At 42.3% G+C, this 19,026-nt stretch overlaps 1 protein-coding gene across 3 annotated transcripts; it reads left to right on the top strand.

Moving 5' to 3' along the window:
- Nucleotides 1-263: 263 nt before the first annotated feature.
- uckl1a (uridine-cytidine kinase 1-like 1a) lies at nt 264-15,677 on the top strand. Of its 3 annotated transcripts, none has more exons than XM_042097964.1 (15): nt 264-337; nt 3,928-4,115; nt 4,906-5,012; nt 5,860-6,030; nt 7,000-7,071; nt 7,397-7,586; nt 7,915-7,976; nt 8,194-8,210; nt 9,436-9,534; nt 11,723-11,816; nt 12,348-12,410; nt 12,814-12,936; nt 13,520-13,627; nt 14,194-14,350; nt 15,572-15,677. In XM_042097964.1, exons 1-15 carry the CDS (start codon nt 264-266, stop codon nt 15,652-15,654), a joined length of 1,608 nt encoding a protein of 535 aa, XP_041953898.1. In that variant the 3' UTR covers nt 15,655-15,677. The 3 variants fall into 3 exon arrangements, with proteins under 3 accessions (XP_041953898.1, XP_041953897.1, XP_041953899.1); XM_042097963.1 differs by having other exon boundaries at nt 12,814-13,002; XM_042097965.1 differs by lacking the exon at nt 264-337 and adding an exon at nt 2,619-2,787.
- The last annotated feature ends 3,349 nt before the right edge of the window (nt 15,678-19,026 follow it).

Below are 19,026 nucleotides of genomic sequence, written 5' to 3'. Positions count from 1 at the left end.
TCTGGTGTTTGAAAATAGCTTTCCTGACCGGACTAAACAATAAAACCAAGGAAGATGAGATATTGTTATTATAAAAGTGGGTAATTTGCGCTAATAGAAGGATAAAACCGACAGGGTTTGGAGCTGCTTTCATAATCGAATGGTAATGATCATTTACAATCGAGATAGCCTAGGTTGTCCCTGCCGTTGTATGAACTAGCCTACATTTCCCAGAAAGCATTTGGAGCACCGCGGCCAGCTGATTGTCAGAAATGTTCATGGCGATGTCGGAGATTTACAGGGAATGTCGCATCCCGCTGATGGAGTGTGGGAAGAAAGGCTCCTCTTTGTCAGACAGGTATTCAAAGTTGTTCATAGGGAGCAATTAATTTACTCTTACATTAAAGCAGACATTAAAGCTGTTTGTGTTCGCCACTCTGGTCGGTGGCAAGATTTTGACGATGCTCCGTGAGTGAGTCATCGGTTGAAACAGCGCGTTAATTCTGCAAAACTATTACACCAATGATTCCTGGATTAATCGAGGAGTTTGTGAAATCTGAATTCCAACGATAGTAGTTATTTTTTCTGTAGCCTAGACCATAACAATGCAGCTTATTTTTCAAAAAGTAGGTGAAGGGTTTGATACTATGGAACTATGAATGCGCATGACTGATTTGTGTCCTATTGCAGTGCCATCCTGTCCGTCTGCACCTCATTGGGTACACCAGAGAAAATCTGCCTCTTGCATAATGCCAGTTTAACATGTAATGTGGTTTTATTTTAAACGTGAAACACTATTAGTTCGAGGGAGAACATCTTTAGTAGTAGGCAGCCACACGCATAATAGGATTAGAGTAATGGCCAGCTCAGCTATGTCTGACCTTAAGGTCCAGAACAACTGCAGGTGATAAATATACCTCTACATCCCATGCTGAGGAAGCCTGTTGTTGAAATGTAATGCTCAGTTCAAGTAGGCTATATTCTGACTAAAATAGTTTAGGATGGATAGTTTTTGTGGGCATATCTCTTTCTCTTCGGACTGCAATCTGTGCTTTTCTGTCTATCATAATAATGCCATAAGTGGTTCGTGTAGATGTTATCCATATTTCTTTTTTATCCCATGTTTTATGTCTGACTTCACAATCAGACTGTTTGACTTCCATTTGGCCCTGATCAGCTGACCTACTGTAGGCCTACATTTAGTGCTGGTCTTGGATCAGTGGTACCCTTTTGTTATCCTGCAGTGACTGACCTAAATACCTGGTCCCAACTCACCCAAACTTAATTTTTAGTGTGTGTTACAAAATGTTCCACTAGAGGGCAGGCTGTGGCCATATGAGTCCCCTCTCATAGGTGATAGGGGAGAGTCATGTAAGAGAGGCAACTAAACCAGAGACTTTCTAATGAAGAGACACAGCACTCAAAAAATCCTCAATAGAAAAACATGGGGTTACTTTGTAACGCCAATATGGCCAATAAGAAATGTTTATCTTCACATATCCCAGCCCTTCCGCGGCAAAACGTCGACATGTGAATATATTGAGCCAATCATGTGGTGTGTTGTGAAGACATTGTGGCAATCATGTGTTGTGATCTCGCCGCTGGAGCAAGATTGGTGTCGTGAAGCCTTGCGCATGCACATTTCTGCCGAAACAGATGCCTGATAAGTGTCCCAAAAGCGTTGCACTATGGCTGCCGAGTAGAGGGACTTGCCTAAAAGGACTTTGACTAAACTGGTCACAGCTGACAGAGCACAGGTTTTATTGACAACAGCATACTCCAACATGACAAATGTCCATGTTCATGGAATTTCAAGATGTTTTTGTTTTCCTGAAAAGCAAATGTATCAAAAGGCTGTAATCCTCTACAGTATAATTCAACAAATTTGAGCACATCTACTTCATTTTTGTTCCTCTTGTCAGGATATAGTGCATAGAGACTGACACAGTAGATCTGCTACATAACAACAATTTTCAGGTATTGATGTTAGTAGGGCAATAGCACAGAAAACTCTGGCATATTGATGTTTAAACCTCTGACATACTGTTTGAAATAAGCTTCAGATAATAGGCCTTGGCTTATATATTTTTCTTCAGACTAAAAAAAAAAAACAGTCAACAATATATTCTGACTGACGATCTCTTCTCTCTTCACTCTAACTCTCTTACTCTTACTCAGACTTAACACATGCTAACACACACAAACACACACCCCACATGCAGAGGATCAGCAGGAGATGTTCTTTGACTGATGCCTGACGGGTGTTTATGTTGTTATTTATACCAGCCTAACACGTATCACCTGCCACCGATCCCCTCTAAGCCCTTTCGCTTTCCCACAGGCTCCTCGGGCAGGTGGGGAATTAGAGGAGAAAGGAAACAAGACTGCAGGAGTGGAACCTGGAGCTTACTATTGCAGAGAGAGAGAGAGAGAGAGAGAGAGAGAGAGAGAGAGAGAGAGAAATTAGGAAAGACCAGAAGTGTCTGTGTCTGAGGTGAAATGTCAGACAGATTCAGGGCAGAAAGACAAAGATTTTTTTGTGCGGTCCTTCCTGCTGGTCAGTATATGGCAGTACTTTTTTTTCGCGTCTTGGCAACAGTGCTACTTTGGACAGGCTTCTTGTTTGTACTTGGTGTGGGAAGAGAGATCTGCTGGAGCGGTCTGTTGAGGATATTTTGCTCATTTGGACAGCCACGTGTCGTAGATGGAAAGCTGTCGGCAGCCGTACTCGGGGGCAGATATGACTACCCTGCCAGGCTACACTGGCGCCAGGATATCTGGTTGCTGGGCACTGCGCTCTGATGGAGGGTATGTGAATGTCAATGATTTGTTGAAGAAGTCTACACATTATTTAGCTTTGTTCTACCTTTTGGCCATTTTGTAGTCAAAGTGTACTTAGTACCTTTCATAACAAGTGAAGATTGAGATCAAGCGAGACCAGAATCTTGATGAAAGTGATTTTAAAGAATAAAGATTTTAAAGTGGAATGTATTCTATCCAAAAGGATCAGATGGCCTCATTGAAGTTTTTGTGTCTTTTCATGAAGAAGTTGAAACTTATTATTTGCTGTGTACTCGGGGCAATGTTTGGTCTTTAATTCATCCAAGAACTGTGTGATTATCCCCAGCTTTTGAGTGAACACTTACATCAGAGGGAACAGAGGAACTTTCTTTTTTTGTGTGTGCTCCACCATGCCTCCAAATGTGTTCTCTGAGGCCTGGGCATAAGAGCTAAACGAGAAGAGCGGTAAATAAAGCAGGGTGTCACAAAGAGAGAGTGGCAGCTAAAAGAAGGCCCTGATTTATACTGACTTAGGGTTTGCTCTCTTGCCAGCGTGACGAGCACTTCAGCTCATGCACATCTTTTGGATGCCGTCCACCGGCCAATAAGGAGACTTGAGCTGTCTGTCTTGATTGATTCTCTGTGGGAGGACCTTTTCTGCAGGGGTGATCCCCTGGGATATGTATGTTTGTATGAATTATGTATCATATACCTTACCCATCTGCTTTCCATGCCTATTGACATACCCACTTCAGGAACTCTTTTATATTTATAGATTGTGGTTCAATGCTGATGCAGGCTATGCAAGAGATGCATCATGAAATGTTCAAGTGCTTGAGTGTGCAATGTGCATGTGAATCACTAAAAGCTAGATGATATGTACTTTTTGATAGGAATTGGACTGGTTTGTTTCCGACTAATCGAAGAGGGTGCAGGTTAAATGTCTGAATCAGCTGTGAGCATATAGCATGAGCATTTTAAATCACTGCAGAAATGGGCCCATTATTCAATCATTAAATACTGTATACCGAAGGTGGCATGTGGATTCACTAGAGCATGGGTTTGAAGTATACTGGAATCAGAGTCTGTGCGCTCTTTCCTCTTGACACATGACTAGTGAAGTGTTGCGATCAGTTTGTTTGTTTTTTATTTTGTGTTGCGTCTCAGTGGCAGTGGCGAGGACTCTCTGGACCGGCTCCTGCCCACTGTAAGCAGCGCCCCCCGCAGAAAAAGCACATCTCTGAGTAAGTCGGAGCCACCACTCCTCCGCACTGGCACACGCACCATCTACACCGCCGGACGGCCCCCATGGTACAACGAGCACGGAGCCCAGTCCAAAGATGCCTTCGTCATCGGTACGGCCAGTATATGTCCCCTCCCCTCCGTCCTACACACATGCCATGTGCACTAATGCTCCTGAACGTCATTGTTTTGTTTTTTTTGTCATTGTTGGCGCGAGACACAGCACCAGTACACCTGCACGTAGGCACAAAATGTTCACACAAAAAGTATACATAAAAAATATAAATATGTTGATATATTGATATCATAACTTGTACTAACAACAGTATGTCCTGATGCATAGCATGCCTGGCGCCATGTAGTGGGACTATGGAATGCTGGCGTAACAGCTGAATATTGCCAGCGTCGTTCCTAGCAGGTCTTTGATGTGCGGTGCCTCAACCACAGGGGTGTTGGGGTTCTCAGAAGGTTGAACTCCAGTCTGGTTCTTTTCCTACCCAAGCTTTGTTTTGTTTAGCAATTTGAGAGGGTTAACATGAGTCGCTGGGTGACTCCCACACAGTGCACTCCCTCTCATTTCTGTACAGAGAGCAGGTCTGCCATCTGTGGAGGTGTCTTGAAAGCAAACAGTATATACCACTTTTATACACCACATGTTGTGATACAGTTTATTTGTATCATAAGATCACTGTGTAATCCTCAATTAAGATGATAAATAGACAAAGCCCATGCAAAAGAATGACTACATAAAAAGGCTTGGGGAGCTTACCTGGGATATGTTAGACGGTGTGTTTTCTTTTCACTGCTGCGCAGTATAAAGGCATTTCTGTTTGAGTTTGTGTTTTTATGAAGTTGTTCGACTGCAGCCCTTAGTGTTCTGCTTCTGTGCTGTGCGTACCTTAGGGCTGTGTGGCGGCAGTGCTTCAGGGAAGACCACAGTGGCCAACAAGATCATAGAAGCTCTGGATGTACCCTGGGTAGTACTGCTGTCTATGGACTCCTTTTACAAGGTCTGTCTCTCTGTGTGCGTGTGCGTGTGCGTGTGCGTGTGCGTGTGCGTGTGCATGTGCGTGTGCGTGTGTGCGTGTGTGTGTGTGTGTGTGGTATGTGTGTGTGGGTGTGTGCATGAATGTGCACTAATCTGTGAATGCCTGTGTCCTGTGTGTCCGTTGCCTAATCATCTGGGTCAGTTGTTTCTGAACAGGGCCAGGTAATCTCTGCCTCACTTCCTGTCTGTTTATAGTATACTAGAGAGCATGGCGTTAAATAGCGCCCTGTGCAAAGCTCACCACACAGAAAGCAATTCTCATTCCCTACTGATGTTCACTAGAGTTGGAAAGACAGGAACAAAGACAAGGTTACGCAAAGATACGAAATAAAAAACAAATCTATTTGACGTAACGTTACTCCCACACTAGATTCTATGATGTGTAGCACTCATCATCAAAACACACAAAAGAGGAGCTTCACTTCCATGAAGGAGAGATTTTTAGAGCAAATGTTGTTGATCTCATGTAGTAGTCGTCATTGACGACTCCGTCTGTGCGTTTCTGACCAAAAGACAGAATGCTTCCCCATGTTTACACACATACAAGCAAATTATAACACATTTTCGGAATGCCAAAATAACCAAAAAACATATTTCACTGATATAAAGGTATAAAGGTAGCCTACTCCACTGTGCTGAAATAAGTCTTTACTATACTCCACAGTACATTAAAGACCTTTTGATCACTTTTTATTGTTCACTCTTTTTAGGATTTTCAATTTAATATATTCTTCCCGTCACAATGACGTGGACAGCGACGTGCTGTGGCGTTAAAGTTTTGAGGTGTTTCATGTCTGCCCCTCCCACAGGTGCTGACAGCAGAGGAGCAGGCGCTGGCGGCCAGTAATGACTATAACTTCGACCACCCCGGGGCATTTGACTTTGAGCTGCTGGTGGCCACGCTGAGGAAACTCAAGCAGGGAAAGAGCGTGAAGATCCCTGTGTATGACTTTACCACCCACAGCCGCCACAAAGACTGGGTGAGTGCTGTATTAGTTAAAATGGCATGGCAGCACATATTGATTTTAAGACAGTAGAATAGTACTAATAGTGTGTTTTCAAGTAAAATAAGTCAGTCAGTAAGTTCTAACAGTTATGAAATCAGTGAGCATATAATGGAAAATGATACATTTATTGAGTGTTCAGATTCAGTAATTGGTTTATTCTAATATTTCCCATTTGGTTTAATATTTTTATCATTACTTTTATATTTGTGTTAAGAACTAAAGTGAAAGTCATGACATGTTAAATGCTAAAATGGGCTTGATCTGATTTCGAGAGACAGAAATTATGATCATTTTTATGACCCGTGTAAATTGCTATGAAACCATTTTTATCTTCTTGTTTTTTAAAGAGCTTTTAACCCAATGATCTATTGCACTGCTCTGTTAGTATGTGTATGTGTGTATAAGTATGTGTTCAACCAAGGACAGAATTACCTCTGGAATGAATAATTTCAGCACACATGCATGTACAGTTTACAGTCCTGTCCATTTAGTTGTGTTGTGTGTATGCAGCAGCAATAGCAGAGGCTGTTAGCAGAGGCTCCAGGTTGGCGGTCGCTGCAACTACAGCAGCAGCTTAGGCAAATCTAATCCATCAAGGCCATTACTACCATGTACTTACATGAATAAAGCTCATAAACTCATACATCTGAGAGTTATCATGAATTCACCAAGAAGCCCCTTTTGGGCTTATACTATGCTTATTCAAACTTCAAGTTTTTATAATAAAGCTATTTCAATGTTATGTCCGATCGAGTGCCAATTGTTGTCCAGGTTTCTTGTCAGAGTCAGAGCAAAGGTTTGCTTCTGTTAATAAACCACAAAGCTCACCTCACTTTATTTCTGTAATGTAAATTTCCACAACCCCCTTCATTTCTAGTCAGCTTAGGCTTGACATTTTGAGTTGGATACTGTGGATAATTCTCTCTTCATTTGGTCTTTCAGAAAAACCTCTATGGTGCCAGTGTCATCATCTTTGAGGGAATCATGTCCTTTGCTGATAAGGAGCTTTTGCAGGTGAGAGACCTTTTGAAACATTTTCGATTTAGGCTCTTCTTCTTCTGCATGTGCCCTATGGCTGGTGCTATTGAGATAGCTGCCTGGTGAAGCTTCTGTGCATCTCTAAAGAAATTAGACTAGGCGAAAGAGACAGATAAGGCGAATAGGAAGAGAAAGGCTGGGGATATTGAAGAAAATGAAACTCTGGAGATAGGAGAGGGGAGGATTGCATGGCTACTCTTTTTTTCCCCCGTGGTCTAATAGCAGATGCAGCTAGCAGCTCAGTTTTTTAGCGTGTTGTCTAAGCGGATCCGAGCGTCACTTGGTGTCTTGCTGTTTGCAGCTCCTGGACATGAAGATCTTTGTGGACACAGACTCGGACATCCGTCTGGTACGGAGGCTCAGGAGAGACATCACGGAGCGTGGACGGGACATTGAAGGTGTCATCAAGCAGTACAATAAGTTTGTAAAGCCAGCCTTTGAACAGTACATTGAGCCCACCATGAGATTGGCAGACATTGTTGTGCCACGCGGTAAGTCTCTCCACTGATGGTTATGCGCTATTGTTTGGGCACTTATGGGCAAGATATAATTAATTATCTTTAATTCTTTTGGACTAATATCACTGTCACAAGCTATCATTAATTATCTTTAGTTCTTTTGGATTGATACTGTCAACTTGGTCATCTATTCTTTGGTTGTTTATTTCCCTGTGCTTGTTTATGTCTGTTATTTATTTTTCTTTACTTCCTACTGCACTACTTATTATTACTTATAAGTCAACATTTCTAATGCATACTCTTATATATTCTGTACTGCCCCCCCTCCCTAAAAAAACACCCAAACTATGCACATGATCAGGTGGGGGAAACATGGTGGCCATAGACCTGATAGTCCAGCATGTTCAAAGTCAACTGGAGGAGGTGAGCAGGGAGCATCATGGGAAAACACTGAGGAGCCATAGGCACTTCACTAAACATAACATACACACAAGCACACGCACACGCACAGCACAGATACATTTGTACTGCATCATATCTAACAGCTAGACATTTTGTCTTTTGCTCATTTTTTATCCAGTCCTTTCTCACTCTCCCTCTCTCTCTCTTTTCTTTGTTTTCTCTCCTGCTCTTAATGCAGCGTGAACTCAGTGTCAGGTAGAGTAGACCCTCCCTTCCATCCCTCCATCCTTCCCTCCTCTCTCTCTCTCTCTCTCTCTCTCTCTTTCCTCTGTGTTATCTTGTCTCCCCTCCCATGTGCCTCCAGTTATATCAACACAACTCATCTGTGGGCCCGTTTACCTGTGGAACACACACAGTACTGTGCTCATGCAATCATTTGGCTTTTGCAGCAGTTTTATGACAGGAAAATATTCCAGAGTATGAACATAAACACACTCCCATTTAGCACTAGTAGTCAGTAAATCATAGTCAGTTCACATCAGATGCATCCGAGTGGACTGAGGTAAGGTAAAGAAACCTTAAAGACACTTGCAGAAAGTCAGCCAACACAGCAGTCCCCATCAAAGAGAGAATTGTACTGGCAAGTGTTTTTGAGATGCTATTGTTGAAATATTTGGAGGCCATAACTGTCAACCCTTAGGTTTTAAGAGAGGCTCTTCTGCCTGAGATGACCTAATTGCAGCAGTTGTGCAGTGTTGCTCGTCTCCTGTTGCTCGATGTTTGTAGCGGCTGCTATTTATAAAAAGACAGTCTGCCCCTGACCTTCCTGTGGAAATCCACCAGTAGAACTTGTTTAGAGTATAACTTTGGCAATGAGACGTTAGTGAGATATTAGTGAGACTGAGACAGTACAAGTGTCTATGTTTTGCCCCCAAGTGTCTGCTGTCAGGCACATGGTAGCAGACGTTTGTAGCCTCATTAAAATCTCAGGCTTCAGATCTGTCTCCGGGAGAGTCATTGTGTTCCCGTGGCAGATTGTTCCCTGTTCCTTCTCTTCATATTTTTGTTTTTCAGAACTTTTGTAAAGTGTTTTCAGTGAAGTTGGAATAATAGCAAGACTGTGCTGGTCTCTAATGGCTTTATTGTTTTTCTCCCTCTGACGTACATGTACTGATGTACTCATTCACCCACACAATCTCTTTCTCTCTCTTTCTCTCTCTTACATACACACACACATACACACTTACATACACACACACATACACACACACACACACACATACACACACACACACACACACACATACACACACACACACACATACACACACACACACATGCATACGCACACATGCACACACATGTTGATACCCTGATGATAAAATCATGATAATTAATATAAAATATACACACACTCACTCACTCACTCACACACAAACACGCATACCCATCATGCACACTAAACCACGCACCCAAACAGAGCCGTCCTGGCCTCCGCCCCCCAGACGCAGCCTTTGCCCCAGACACTCAGCGTACTGGAGAGCACCCCACAGGTCCGAGGCCTGCACACCATCATCAGGTCAGACTGCACCTCCCTGTCTCTCTCCAGTCACTTCTTCACCTTTTCTGCCACCAAGCTTGCTCTCACTCTCTCTTCGACCCTTTTAACTCTGAATCATTGCCTAGCCCTAGCGCACAGTACATCACATATCAATAGAGCATGTAATACTAATTGTTGTTTGTAGTGTATATATCATATTTACCATAGTGTGTGTGTGTGTGTGTGTGTGTGTGTGTGTGTGTGTGTGTGTGTGTGTGCTATATGCATGTACGGTTTTGCCTCTGTGGCAGACTGATTGCATTAGTCTGGGAAGGTGAGAGAGGAGGCTAAGTGGTGTACCCTCATAGCCAGGGATGGGCAGAATTTCTAATAGATGTATTTAAAATATGTATTTCAAATACAAAATACCATTTTGTAATTTGTATTTTATTGAGATGATGAAAATGCCTCTTTTTTGTATCAAAATACTTGAAACACTGTGATGACATCTATCTATCTATAAAGCACAAAATCTCTGTCTCTGTCTGTCTGTGGCACCCTCGCATGGTCAAGCCCCTCTGCTCCAGTAGAGCGTTTATTTTCCTTTGCTGAACTGATTAACAGGCCCCATAGGCATCGTCTGAATGCAACATTGTTTGAGAAGTTAGTTGTGCTTAAAGGCATCAACTGAGGAGACACGACTAGCTAAGGTTACACACACTCCTTTGCTCACACAAGGACAGCACAAGGACTTGAGTTCACAAGCTTATATTGCAACACTTGAGTTTGCTATTTTCCTTTCTTTTTTCTGTTTTACAGTTTTTTTTCTAGACTTTAAATTTGTCTATGTTCTCTGACCTGTGAAATATTTCAGTGCTATGGTATCTTGACAAGATACCTCAAACAAGGACATTTCCAATTTTGCACAATTTAAATAGGAAATGATTGATAATGTCATAATTATTGGCTTCTAATTGGCTTAACTGATTGGATGGTATTAATGTGACAACCTGATTTTTTATTTTTACTTTTTTTGTATTTACATTGATAGAGGTTGTGCACACACCAGTTTCGGTGTATACAAAATTATTCAACTGTGATGAAACTCACCATAAGCGTTGTAGTGATGGTGTTAAATAACTTAAAAGGTTAAAATGCTACCTAGTTTAAATTTCTAAATAAGTCATCCATTTGTCTTTGAGTTATTGTCACTGATTCATAGTGGGCAATCTATTACACCAACTGGCTGGGAAGTGCAACATTGTTGGCATTCAAAGCCTGTCGCTGCTAAACAGTACATCTCCAAACTCAAAAACAGTAGACTAACAGTCAATAAAAGTGGACTGTCAGAGCAGCACAAAATACTAAAAGCCATGCCGAGTGTCCTGTTCGCTCTTAAACTTTCCATCACATTTGGTGCCTCTGCCTAGCCACTTCATAAATGTGTTAGAATTAGTTCTGTACTTTAAAGAACATTTTGAGCCATCACATAGCCTACGTTTAATGTTAAAGAAGGCCCTATGTGCAATTTGCTTTTGAGCAGGATCTTACAAGAACATTTCAAACATTCTGGCGCCAACCCTGGCAGAGGTTTAAATTGGGATGTCTAACATGAGGGGTCAGCATATCTAATCTGTTGACTGATTATGGAAGGATTGCTTTCAGATGTTTTTCCAGGTAGTGTACAAGTGAAGGGATAGACGAAAAAGGCTTTTAGAAAGAAGTATTTTGTAGTATTTTGAAAATACAAAAATACAGTATTTTATTTTGATACATTTTTTGGCTGCTGTATTTTGTAGCTTATTTTGATACATTTTAAGGTGGGTATTTGGTATTTTATTTGGAAATACATTTTGATGTATTTGTGCCCATCCCTGCTCATAGCTTAGGGTTGTTCCAGTTACCTGTCCCCCACTAACAGTGACAGCAGACCTTACTGTGGAGGACAGGATGCTAATTTGGATGGTATTATTAGTAACCTCACTGGCCGCCTCCTGCTCAAAGGCTCACAGAGGTGCTGCAGTGAGGGCAAGCCATGCCATCCCATAATACATGATGCATGTCAAGTAGTGGGAAGAGACTGTGTTAGGTTTTACAGTCATGATGATGCTGTCCCGAATGGATCCAGGCAGATTCTCTAACTGAACTCTCTGTTGCTCTCTCTCTCTCTCTCTCTCTCTCTCTCTCTCTCTCTCTCTCTCTCTCTCTCTTTCTCTCTCAATTTCAGAAATAAGGAGACCAGTCGAGATGAGTTTATCTTCTACTCCAAAAGACTGATGCGCCTTCTAATAGAGCATGCTTTGACCTTCTTGCCATCTAAGGTGTGCTTTTGTGTACCGGTGTCTTAATAGATATTTGTATATTATAGATAGATAGCTGTGCGTGTGTGTGTGTGTGTGTGTGTGTGTGTGTGTGTGTGTGTGTGTGTGTGTGTGCATATAACCAGTGCATATGTTCATCAATTCCTGTATAGGTGCTCCTGTATGAATCATGATTTTGTGGTGCAGTACTGTATACATAGTATTTAAATAGCACATTTCAAGTGTATATCTCAAGCGCACTATTGTCTCATACTTCACACCCATAGGCCAGGTCCTGTGTTATTATTATAGGAAGATCAAAGTTGGCTCTACCACACACAATACTAATTATAGCCTCAAAACCAATGGCTCGTTACTATTGTTCTGCTGACCCGGGTTCATTTGGTATGCATGTTTTTAATTAATTTGCCAGATAAATGCAGAGTCATGTGCTTTGAGTGTACTTGATGTTCTGTTGCGGTGTTACGGCGTGGTCAGACTGATAAAAGTGAGATGCTAATGAGATAGTAAAGCGCTCGGTTGTTTCCGCAGCCTTCCACTGTGCAGACGCCGCAGGGCCAGGAGTATGAGGGGAGGAGCTTCAGCGGGAAAGGGGTGGGTCTTAATGATGTGCACTCTCTCTCTCTCTCTCTCTCTCTCTATGTCTTTCTTTCTCTTTCTTTTTCCTCTATTTCTTTCTGTCTGTTTTTCTCTCTCTTTAGTATATCTGCACCATTTTTGTCATTTTTTTCAATGTCTGATAATCCTTTGTATGCAGGATTTATCTCGAGTGGATTTGAAATTGTCCTGACATCTGACATTAGCCCATATCTGCCCATTTCCATCTACAAACTGTAATCTGTGTGTTGTGTTGTCCTTATAGTATGCCATGTCATCTCCTAACACTCACGTGTGATGACCCATAGATAACAGGCGTGATGGCAATAACACCCTCTATCTACAAACTGTAATCTGTGTGTTGTTATGCCCTCTCCTAACACTCATGTATACTCCACAGATAACAGGCGTGTCCATTCTGCGGGCAGGGGAAACCATGGAGCCTGCTCTGAGGGCAGTCTGTAAAGATGTCCGCATCGGCAAGATCCTCATCCAGACTAACCTGGACTCAGGGGAACCAGAGGTAACTAACCAGGGGAAACATCCTGCACATACAGCCAGATGGACGTATCAGTTTGGAAGGACACAGGTGAAAATTGCTTTAGCTTGGAGGTAGTCATAACAATTCAGCTTTTCATAAATGTAGTTAAATGTTTACTTTGTGGGTCTGAAGAACACTGAGATACTGAATCAGAAGAATATTGCTCTGTTCTTGGAACATGTTCTGTTTTCTTGGAACAGAGGCAATTGCTTTTAGTGTGGTGGCTTCAATGTGGCAACTTGAGCATGTGATAAAAACAAATGTGAAAAGGGTAGGGAATAAGATATTGCTCAGCTCTTACTGAGTTAAATGATTGTGTAATGAACAGTGACAAACTTTTGAGATATTTCATCGTCTTCCTCAACTACTGCTCTTCTCCTGCCTTTCTTGCCCCTTCGACTTGGTCTCCATGGTAACCAGGAGTTCCAAGTTCTCACCATATCTCTGTGGTGACCAGGGTTTCCTCTTCCTCTCTCAGTCTCCATGGTAACAGCCTCTTCACCATCCTCTTCTTCTCTCCGTCCCTCTCTCTCTCTCTCTCTCTCCCTCCCTCTCTCTCCACCAGCTGCACTACCTGCGCCTGCCCAAAGACATCAGTGAGGATCACGTGATCTTGATGGACAGCACGGTGTCCACCGGAGCGGCTGCCATGATGGCTGTGCGCGTGTTGCTGGTGCGTCACGTCACCACCGCCCATCTGCTTTATATGCATTACAGACCATAATGATCTCCAGTGAGGGGCAACAGCTGTCCCCACAAAACGTGACTGACAGACTGTCACTCGGTTTTGTATATAGTATGTCTTTACTCTTGTTTGTCTTACTCCATGTTATGTAATATTCACTATGATAACAATATAATTCTCCTAATTATCTATTTTATTCTATTCTCAAGAATACTTACTTGCTTCTCCAAAACCTTTGACAGAGAACCATAAAAATGGATCTCCAACTGACTGTGTTTAGGTTCATACCAGGGTCATGTACAGACTTCAGAATTAGTTTGATCATGCTATGGTCATGTGTTATGTATTATTTCAGGGGAGTTATTACAGAAACTAAATCTGAACTATTGTAAGAGTTGGGTCTGTTGCTCTCCAGTGAAGTAAAATTTTTTAAAATGTTTTGAAATGCTTCGACTTCCAGAGCAGTAGCTCAAGCTCCCTGGGGTCTGGCATGTATCTGTGTGTAGCTTCACTCCTCTGAGGCCGTGTGCTAACTGGCTGTAGTGTGTTTCCAGGACCATGATGTGCAGGAGGAGAACATTCTCTTGGTGTCTCTACTGATGGCGGAGCTGGGAGTGCATTCAGTGGCCTACGCTTTCCCCCGTGTCAGAATCATCACCACCGCTGTCGACGAAAGCGTAGACGACCTTCTCCACGTCATCCCAGGAATAGGTGAGTTCGGTGGTCCAAAGGGTCAACAACCCTGCCCCAAAGCAGGTGGAGTATGTGGTCAGTGCACATTTAGATAAACAGTTAGTGGTTCTGAATTTAACATCTTTCATCCACACAAAATAGCCTATCGTTGGCTAAATGAGTCATTTATAACTGAAAACTACTTTGATGTTCATTCCCAATATGAATGTTGATAAAGGTTTTTCAAAGAATCATGTCTCTGATCAGTGCTGTTTGTAAAATCTTAAACTTTAAAGAATGCAAGCCCAAGAAGCTTTCAGTGTGATGCATTCTGAAACATTAATACAGAAGATGTCTTTCTTCAGTTTCTCTGAAACACATGCACAGCACACTGTGTACAGTGTCCTGTAAACATATATTTCACAGAATGTAGTATCTCTTGTCGGAGAATAAAATGAAGTTTTGTTCTTCATCTGTGCTCATGAGCACATGACCTTGGCCTTGTGACTGTCATTTACCAGTGGCAATAGGAATTCAATATGTTACATCTGTTGCATAACTGAACTACTGTGTACATGTACATAATAAAAAACATATAGCGTCTTCTGTACAGTGCTGACAAATCTCTTTATTATACGGCTCTTCACAATGCTAGTAGAACGCTCCATTGACTTGAATGGGATTTCCCAATGTTCTACGGTAAAATAAATTCATGTAATTACCGCTGCAAACATATAATTACCGCTGTCAATGGCAACGGGTTTTGTGCTGCTGATCATATCACTCCGCAAGTATTCCGGTCACTTCTTGCATTGGAACTTCAAAAGTGAAAGCAGACGGTTGATCAGCTGTGTTCTAAAGAATGTTTGAATCAAGTTCAGTGTGTGTTGCGAACTATTTGTTTCTCAGCAAAAGCCACGACGAAACGGTAACAATTAAGTGTAAAGAGACATATCGTGGAGTTTATTTTTTCGTTTTGGCAAGTAGCCGTATAATAAGCGGGATAATGTATAGAGCGCCGGTCATTATGGGAAAATAAGTCCCTTCAGGGCGAAACAAGACCCCTCCGCTGGTGCGTTGGGGTCCGGTTCGCCCTGTCAGGACTTATTTTCCCCATAATGACCGGCGTTCTATACATTATCCCTTACGTAATACCTACAGGTCAATTGCACATATCAGTAGCTAATACCGGACACAGCACTGACCTTTATGTAACACAGAATTATGAGCTTGTCGTCTTGTCTTTTTTTTTCCCCGTAGGGGACTTTGGGGACCGCTACTTTGGGACGGACGGCACAGCGAACTGGAGCGACGATGACGACGAAGATACGCCCAGCCACTGAGAACCGGGCGGTGTGCTGGTAGAGAGTGCTTGGTGGGGTAAGGGTGGGGGAGTGGGTAGGTGGGGGGGGCATTGATATTCTGCACAGAGCAGCCCCAGGGAAAGGTTGCGCTTCTCCTCCGACTGCCAGGGCTACCTGTCTGACAGCTTCTCCACACACACACACACACACACACACACACACACACACACGCACACAGTCCAGAAGAGCACCGTCTTGCAAATTGTCTTGCAAATGAGACCGCACATCCACAAATATATTTCTTTTTCTAATGAATGTGTGTAACTGTGATGGATGTTTTGATAACCTCATTTCGCTTCTCCGAAAGTGTGCAGGTTGTCTTGTAGATATCTTTATCTCTGTAAGTGAGGGTGTGATTATGAGGTGTTTTGTACTCAGAGGAAATGGACCTGTTAATTTGGTGATCCCAGATTTGTCCCGGTGGGTTTGTGAGATTACAGAAAAGCACACAAGTCATTGTTTAATAATAACTTGTACTCAATAAAACCATTACTACTCTTCACTGTGATGTTACTCTTAACTCTTAATAGTATCTCCGTTAACACTGATAAAATCCCTGTTAATACCATGGGTTAATAATAAGGATGGTTAGTTACAGCCTCTTTTCCCTTAATGCACATGTATAGATCTTTGGGTATACCCATAGAAGTCTTTGGAGGGGAAAGAAATGGGTAGGCAAAGAGAGAAATATTATGGCTGCCTTATATTGCCTCCCATAGTGCAGTCGATGGCAGAGACAGCCAGGATAGATCTACTGTATTGATTACTGTTGGTTGGCTGACAGGAAGGGTAGCGTGTAGCCTCCCTCTGAGAGCTCTTGTGAGCCGCTCCCTTTCTGATAGTCTGAGAGTCACGCTTGTCCTCAGTCTTGTTCTCCCATGTTTACTAACATGGCTGTAATTATGTGTATGTCTTGTAAAGAGCACAATAGAGGGAGCAAGAACACAAACATTGTCTTATACCTCTTTATGATATGTTGTGTTATTCTAGGAAATGCTGTGTAGGTGTGGACCACTATAAGATAAATAAGAATAATTTTGGATTGAGGATTGACTACCGTCAAACTGTTAAGAGCTTCAGTTTTTAAAGCCCCTCACATAACTTAGACTTAAATGAATGTATCTGAGTATCTGACCAACTGCTTTTACACTCCGAGATGAGGCTAAGCCCGATGCACCACCAAAATCAAATCAATGGAGCAGGGAAACCTGTCCTCCTACAAAAGCTTGCCTCGAAAGACAGCGAGGGGTTTGATATTTTCAAGGTGTGCCACATTCACTTCAGTAAACTTGACAAACCCATTTGCGGGCAGCCGCTGACCTGAAAATAGCCCCGTGATGAGCGCTGTGACTGGAGCAGCAGTGAGTAAGCGTTTGAAACGGCTCCTCCAGCTATGCTGCGAGGGCTGTGCTCCTGTATGTTTCACTTCCACCACCAGGGGGCAGCTGCAGTCACTTTTGGCTTGGCCAGTTCTGGTTGCTATGTCTTCCAAACTGCAAAAAGGGCAGTAGTGTAGACAGCAAGCATAGAGAAGTATGAAAATTCTTAAAATCTCTGTGTTGAGTGTAAGTGTGTCTAAAAAACATTGGTCAGTCTCTGGCTTGCTTAAATTAAGAAATGTCAGTTAAGTAGTTTGAATGAGACAGGGAACCCCCAACCTCTCAATGGCTTTTGGCACGGTTGCAAATGTTGTCAATAAACAACATTAAAATGCCCTCACCATTAGCTCACTTGCACAACACATCCATTTCACTTAGCATCACACAAGTTTCGAATAGCTGAGTGCATTTATGTAAATGAGAACAACAATTGCAGTTTGCAGTTAGCTTTATAATCAATTACATTTCTTTGGCTTATCGAAATGGACTGTATGTTGCTTCTCTCTTGAATTGTGTTACTCTCAAATACATGTACAAATACATGTACTTGTAGATCATCTCACATAAAATAGTACCGCCAGTGCCTTCAATTTGTAAAGTATTGGCCTTGGCAGACTGTAACGTTATGTACCATGTGTCTTTGTTGTGAAATCTACCAACAGTCTTATACATTTATTGTAGTAAAAGAGGCAATTAATAAAGACTACCCCTGTGGCACCTGCTTTAGAGCCAGCATTATGTAAGCTAAGCCTCAGGTGGACTACGTCTGTAGTGAAGAACGTTACAATAGTAGGCCTAACCTTGTACAAACACATCAACACCAAACAATGACAGTACCAGGAAACCTTTAGCAATCTAAAGGTCTGTCAATGGACCAGGTGCCATACTGCGTAGGATGAAGGCTGCTCTAGAGCCTCTGAGAGGGTGCTCTCAGTTTTTCAATTTGCTGATAGCTTTGCAAGGTTACTTGGAACCCTACTGAGTGGAAGTAGCCGCAGAATAAACGATAGATAGATAATCCCCCCCCCCCTTAAAAATATGTAGAAATACTTAACCATTCCTCTTCTGCACACCCATTTCCCTCCAACATATTTGTTTTGTCTACATAAGACAACCGTATAAGAATGTATTGCTTAATAACTGATTAGTGATTATTAAAACATATTAGTCTCTCTCTCTGGACATCTTAAATGGATGAAATACTCATCCACAAACCATACTTCAATTGGGTTATCCCATCTGCACACAATAATTGCTCCTAGAAATGTGTTCCATATATACAGTATGGGTATACATCACAGACCAGACAATGTATCTCCCTGTTGCTATGGCACCAACTAATTATGAATTTAACAGGCAGCTCTTGCCATATGTCTGTAGCGTATGCTCAGAAGACAATTAAAAAGCCATTTTCCATGTTCCATGTTTTTTTTAAGAGAATGTAAAAATGTAGATGTGTACTTAACAAATATAATTCTCATTGAGGACAATGGCCTGCCATTATTGCTAAAGACCGCATTCTAAGACAGCACACCAAGAGTACTGTTGTGTCGTGTCTGGCAAGTGGGAATGCTGTTGACACTGAATGACTGGTTTCAAGGCCACACCTCAAACGTGGCCATGCCTGTGCTTCTACATCTGCCTGAGCTGTGTATAAATGTTTTAGGGACGCATCCCCCGACAGTTTCCCCCCTGTCTCCCCAATGGTCCTAACCATGTTGACATCTTGGTGATTGAACCTATCATGCATGCTGGATTCTCCTAGACAGCAAGCGGGTCGACGACCATGTGACTGCAGCCTCAAGGTTAACCCGTTACTATGGAGACAAGCCCACCAATAAAAATTCAGCTGACGGTTGCTATGTTGACTGCACGCTTTTTGTTTTAAGGATGACCTATTTTTTTTCCTTAACCAAGTCAGACACAGGCCTCATTCCGACAACACATGCGCACACACACACACACACACACA

This window comes from Alosa sapidissima, chromosome 7, assembly GCF_018492685.1.
Source record: "Alosa sapidissima isolate fAloSap1 chromosome 7, fAloSap1.pri, whole genome shotgun sequence".
Classification (NCBI taxonomy): domain Eukaryota; kingdom Metazoa; phylum Chordata; class Actinopteri; order Clupeiformes; family Clupeidae; genus Alosa; species Alosa sapidissima.
Note: the sequence above shows the minus strand (reverse complement) of the source record. Positions and strands in the feature narration are given on the sequence as shown.

Bases quoted from the DNA above. Each gene is read 5' to 3' on its own strand.
- uckl1a (XM_042097963.1), top strand. From the start codon at position 264: ATGTCGGAGATTTACAGGGAATGTCGCATCCCGCTGATGGAGTGTGGG. The intron at 12,411-12,813 runs GTGGGTCTTAAT...TATACTCCACAG, and splicing joins GGAGCTTCAGCGGGAAAGGG to ATAACAGGCGTGTCCATTCT. The intron at 13,628-14,193 runs GTGCGTCACGTC...GTGTGTTTCCAG, and splicing joins TGGCTGTGCGCGTGTTGCTG to GACCATGATGTGCAGGAGGA.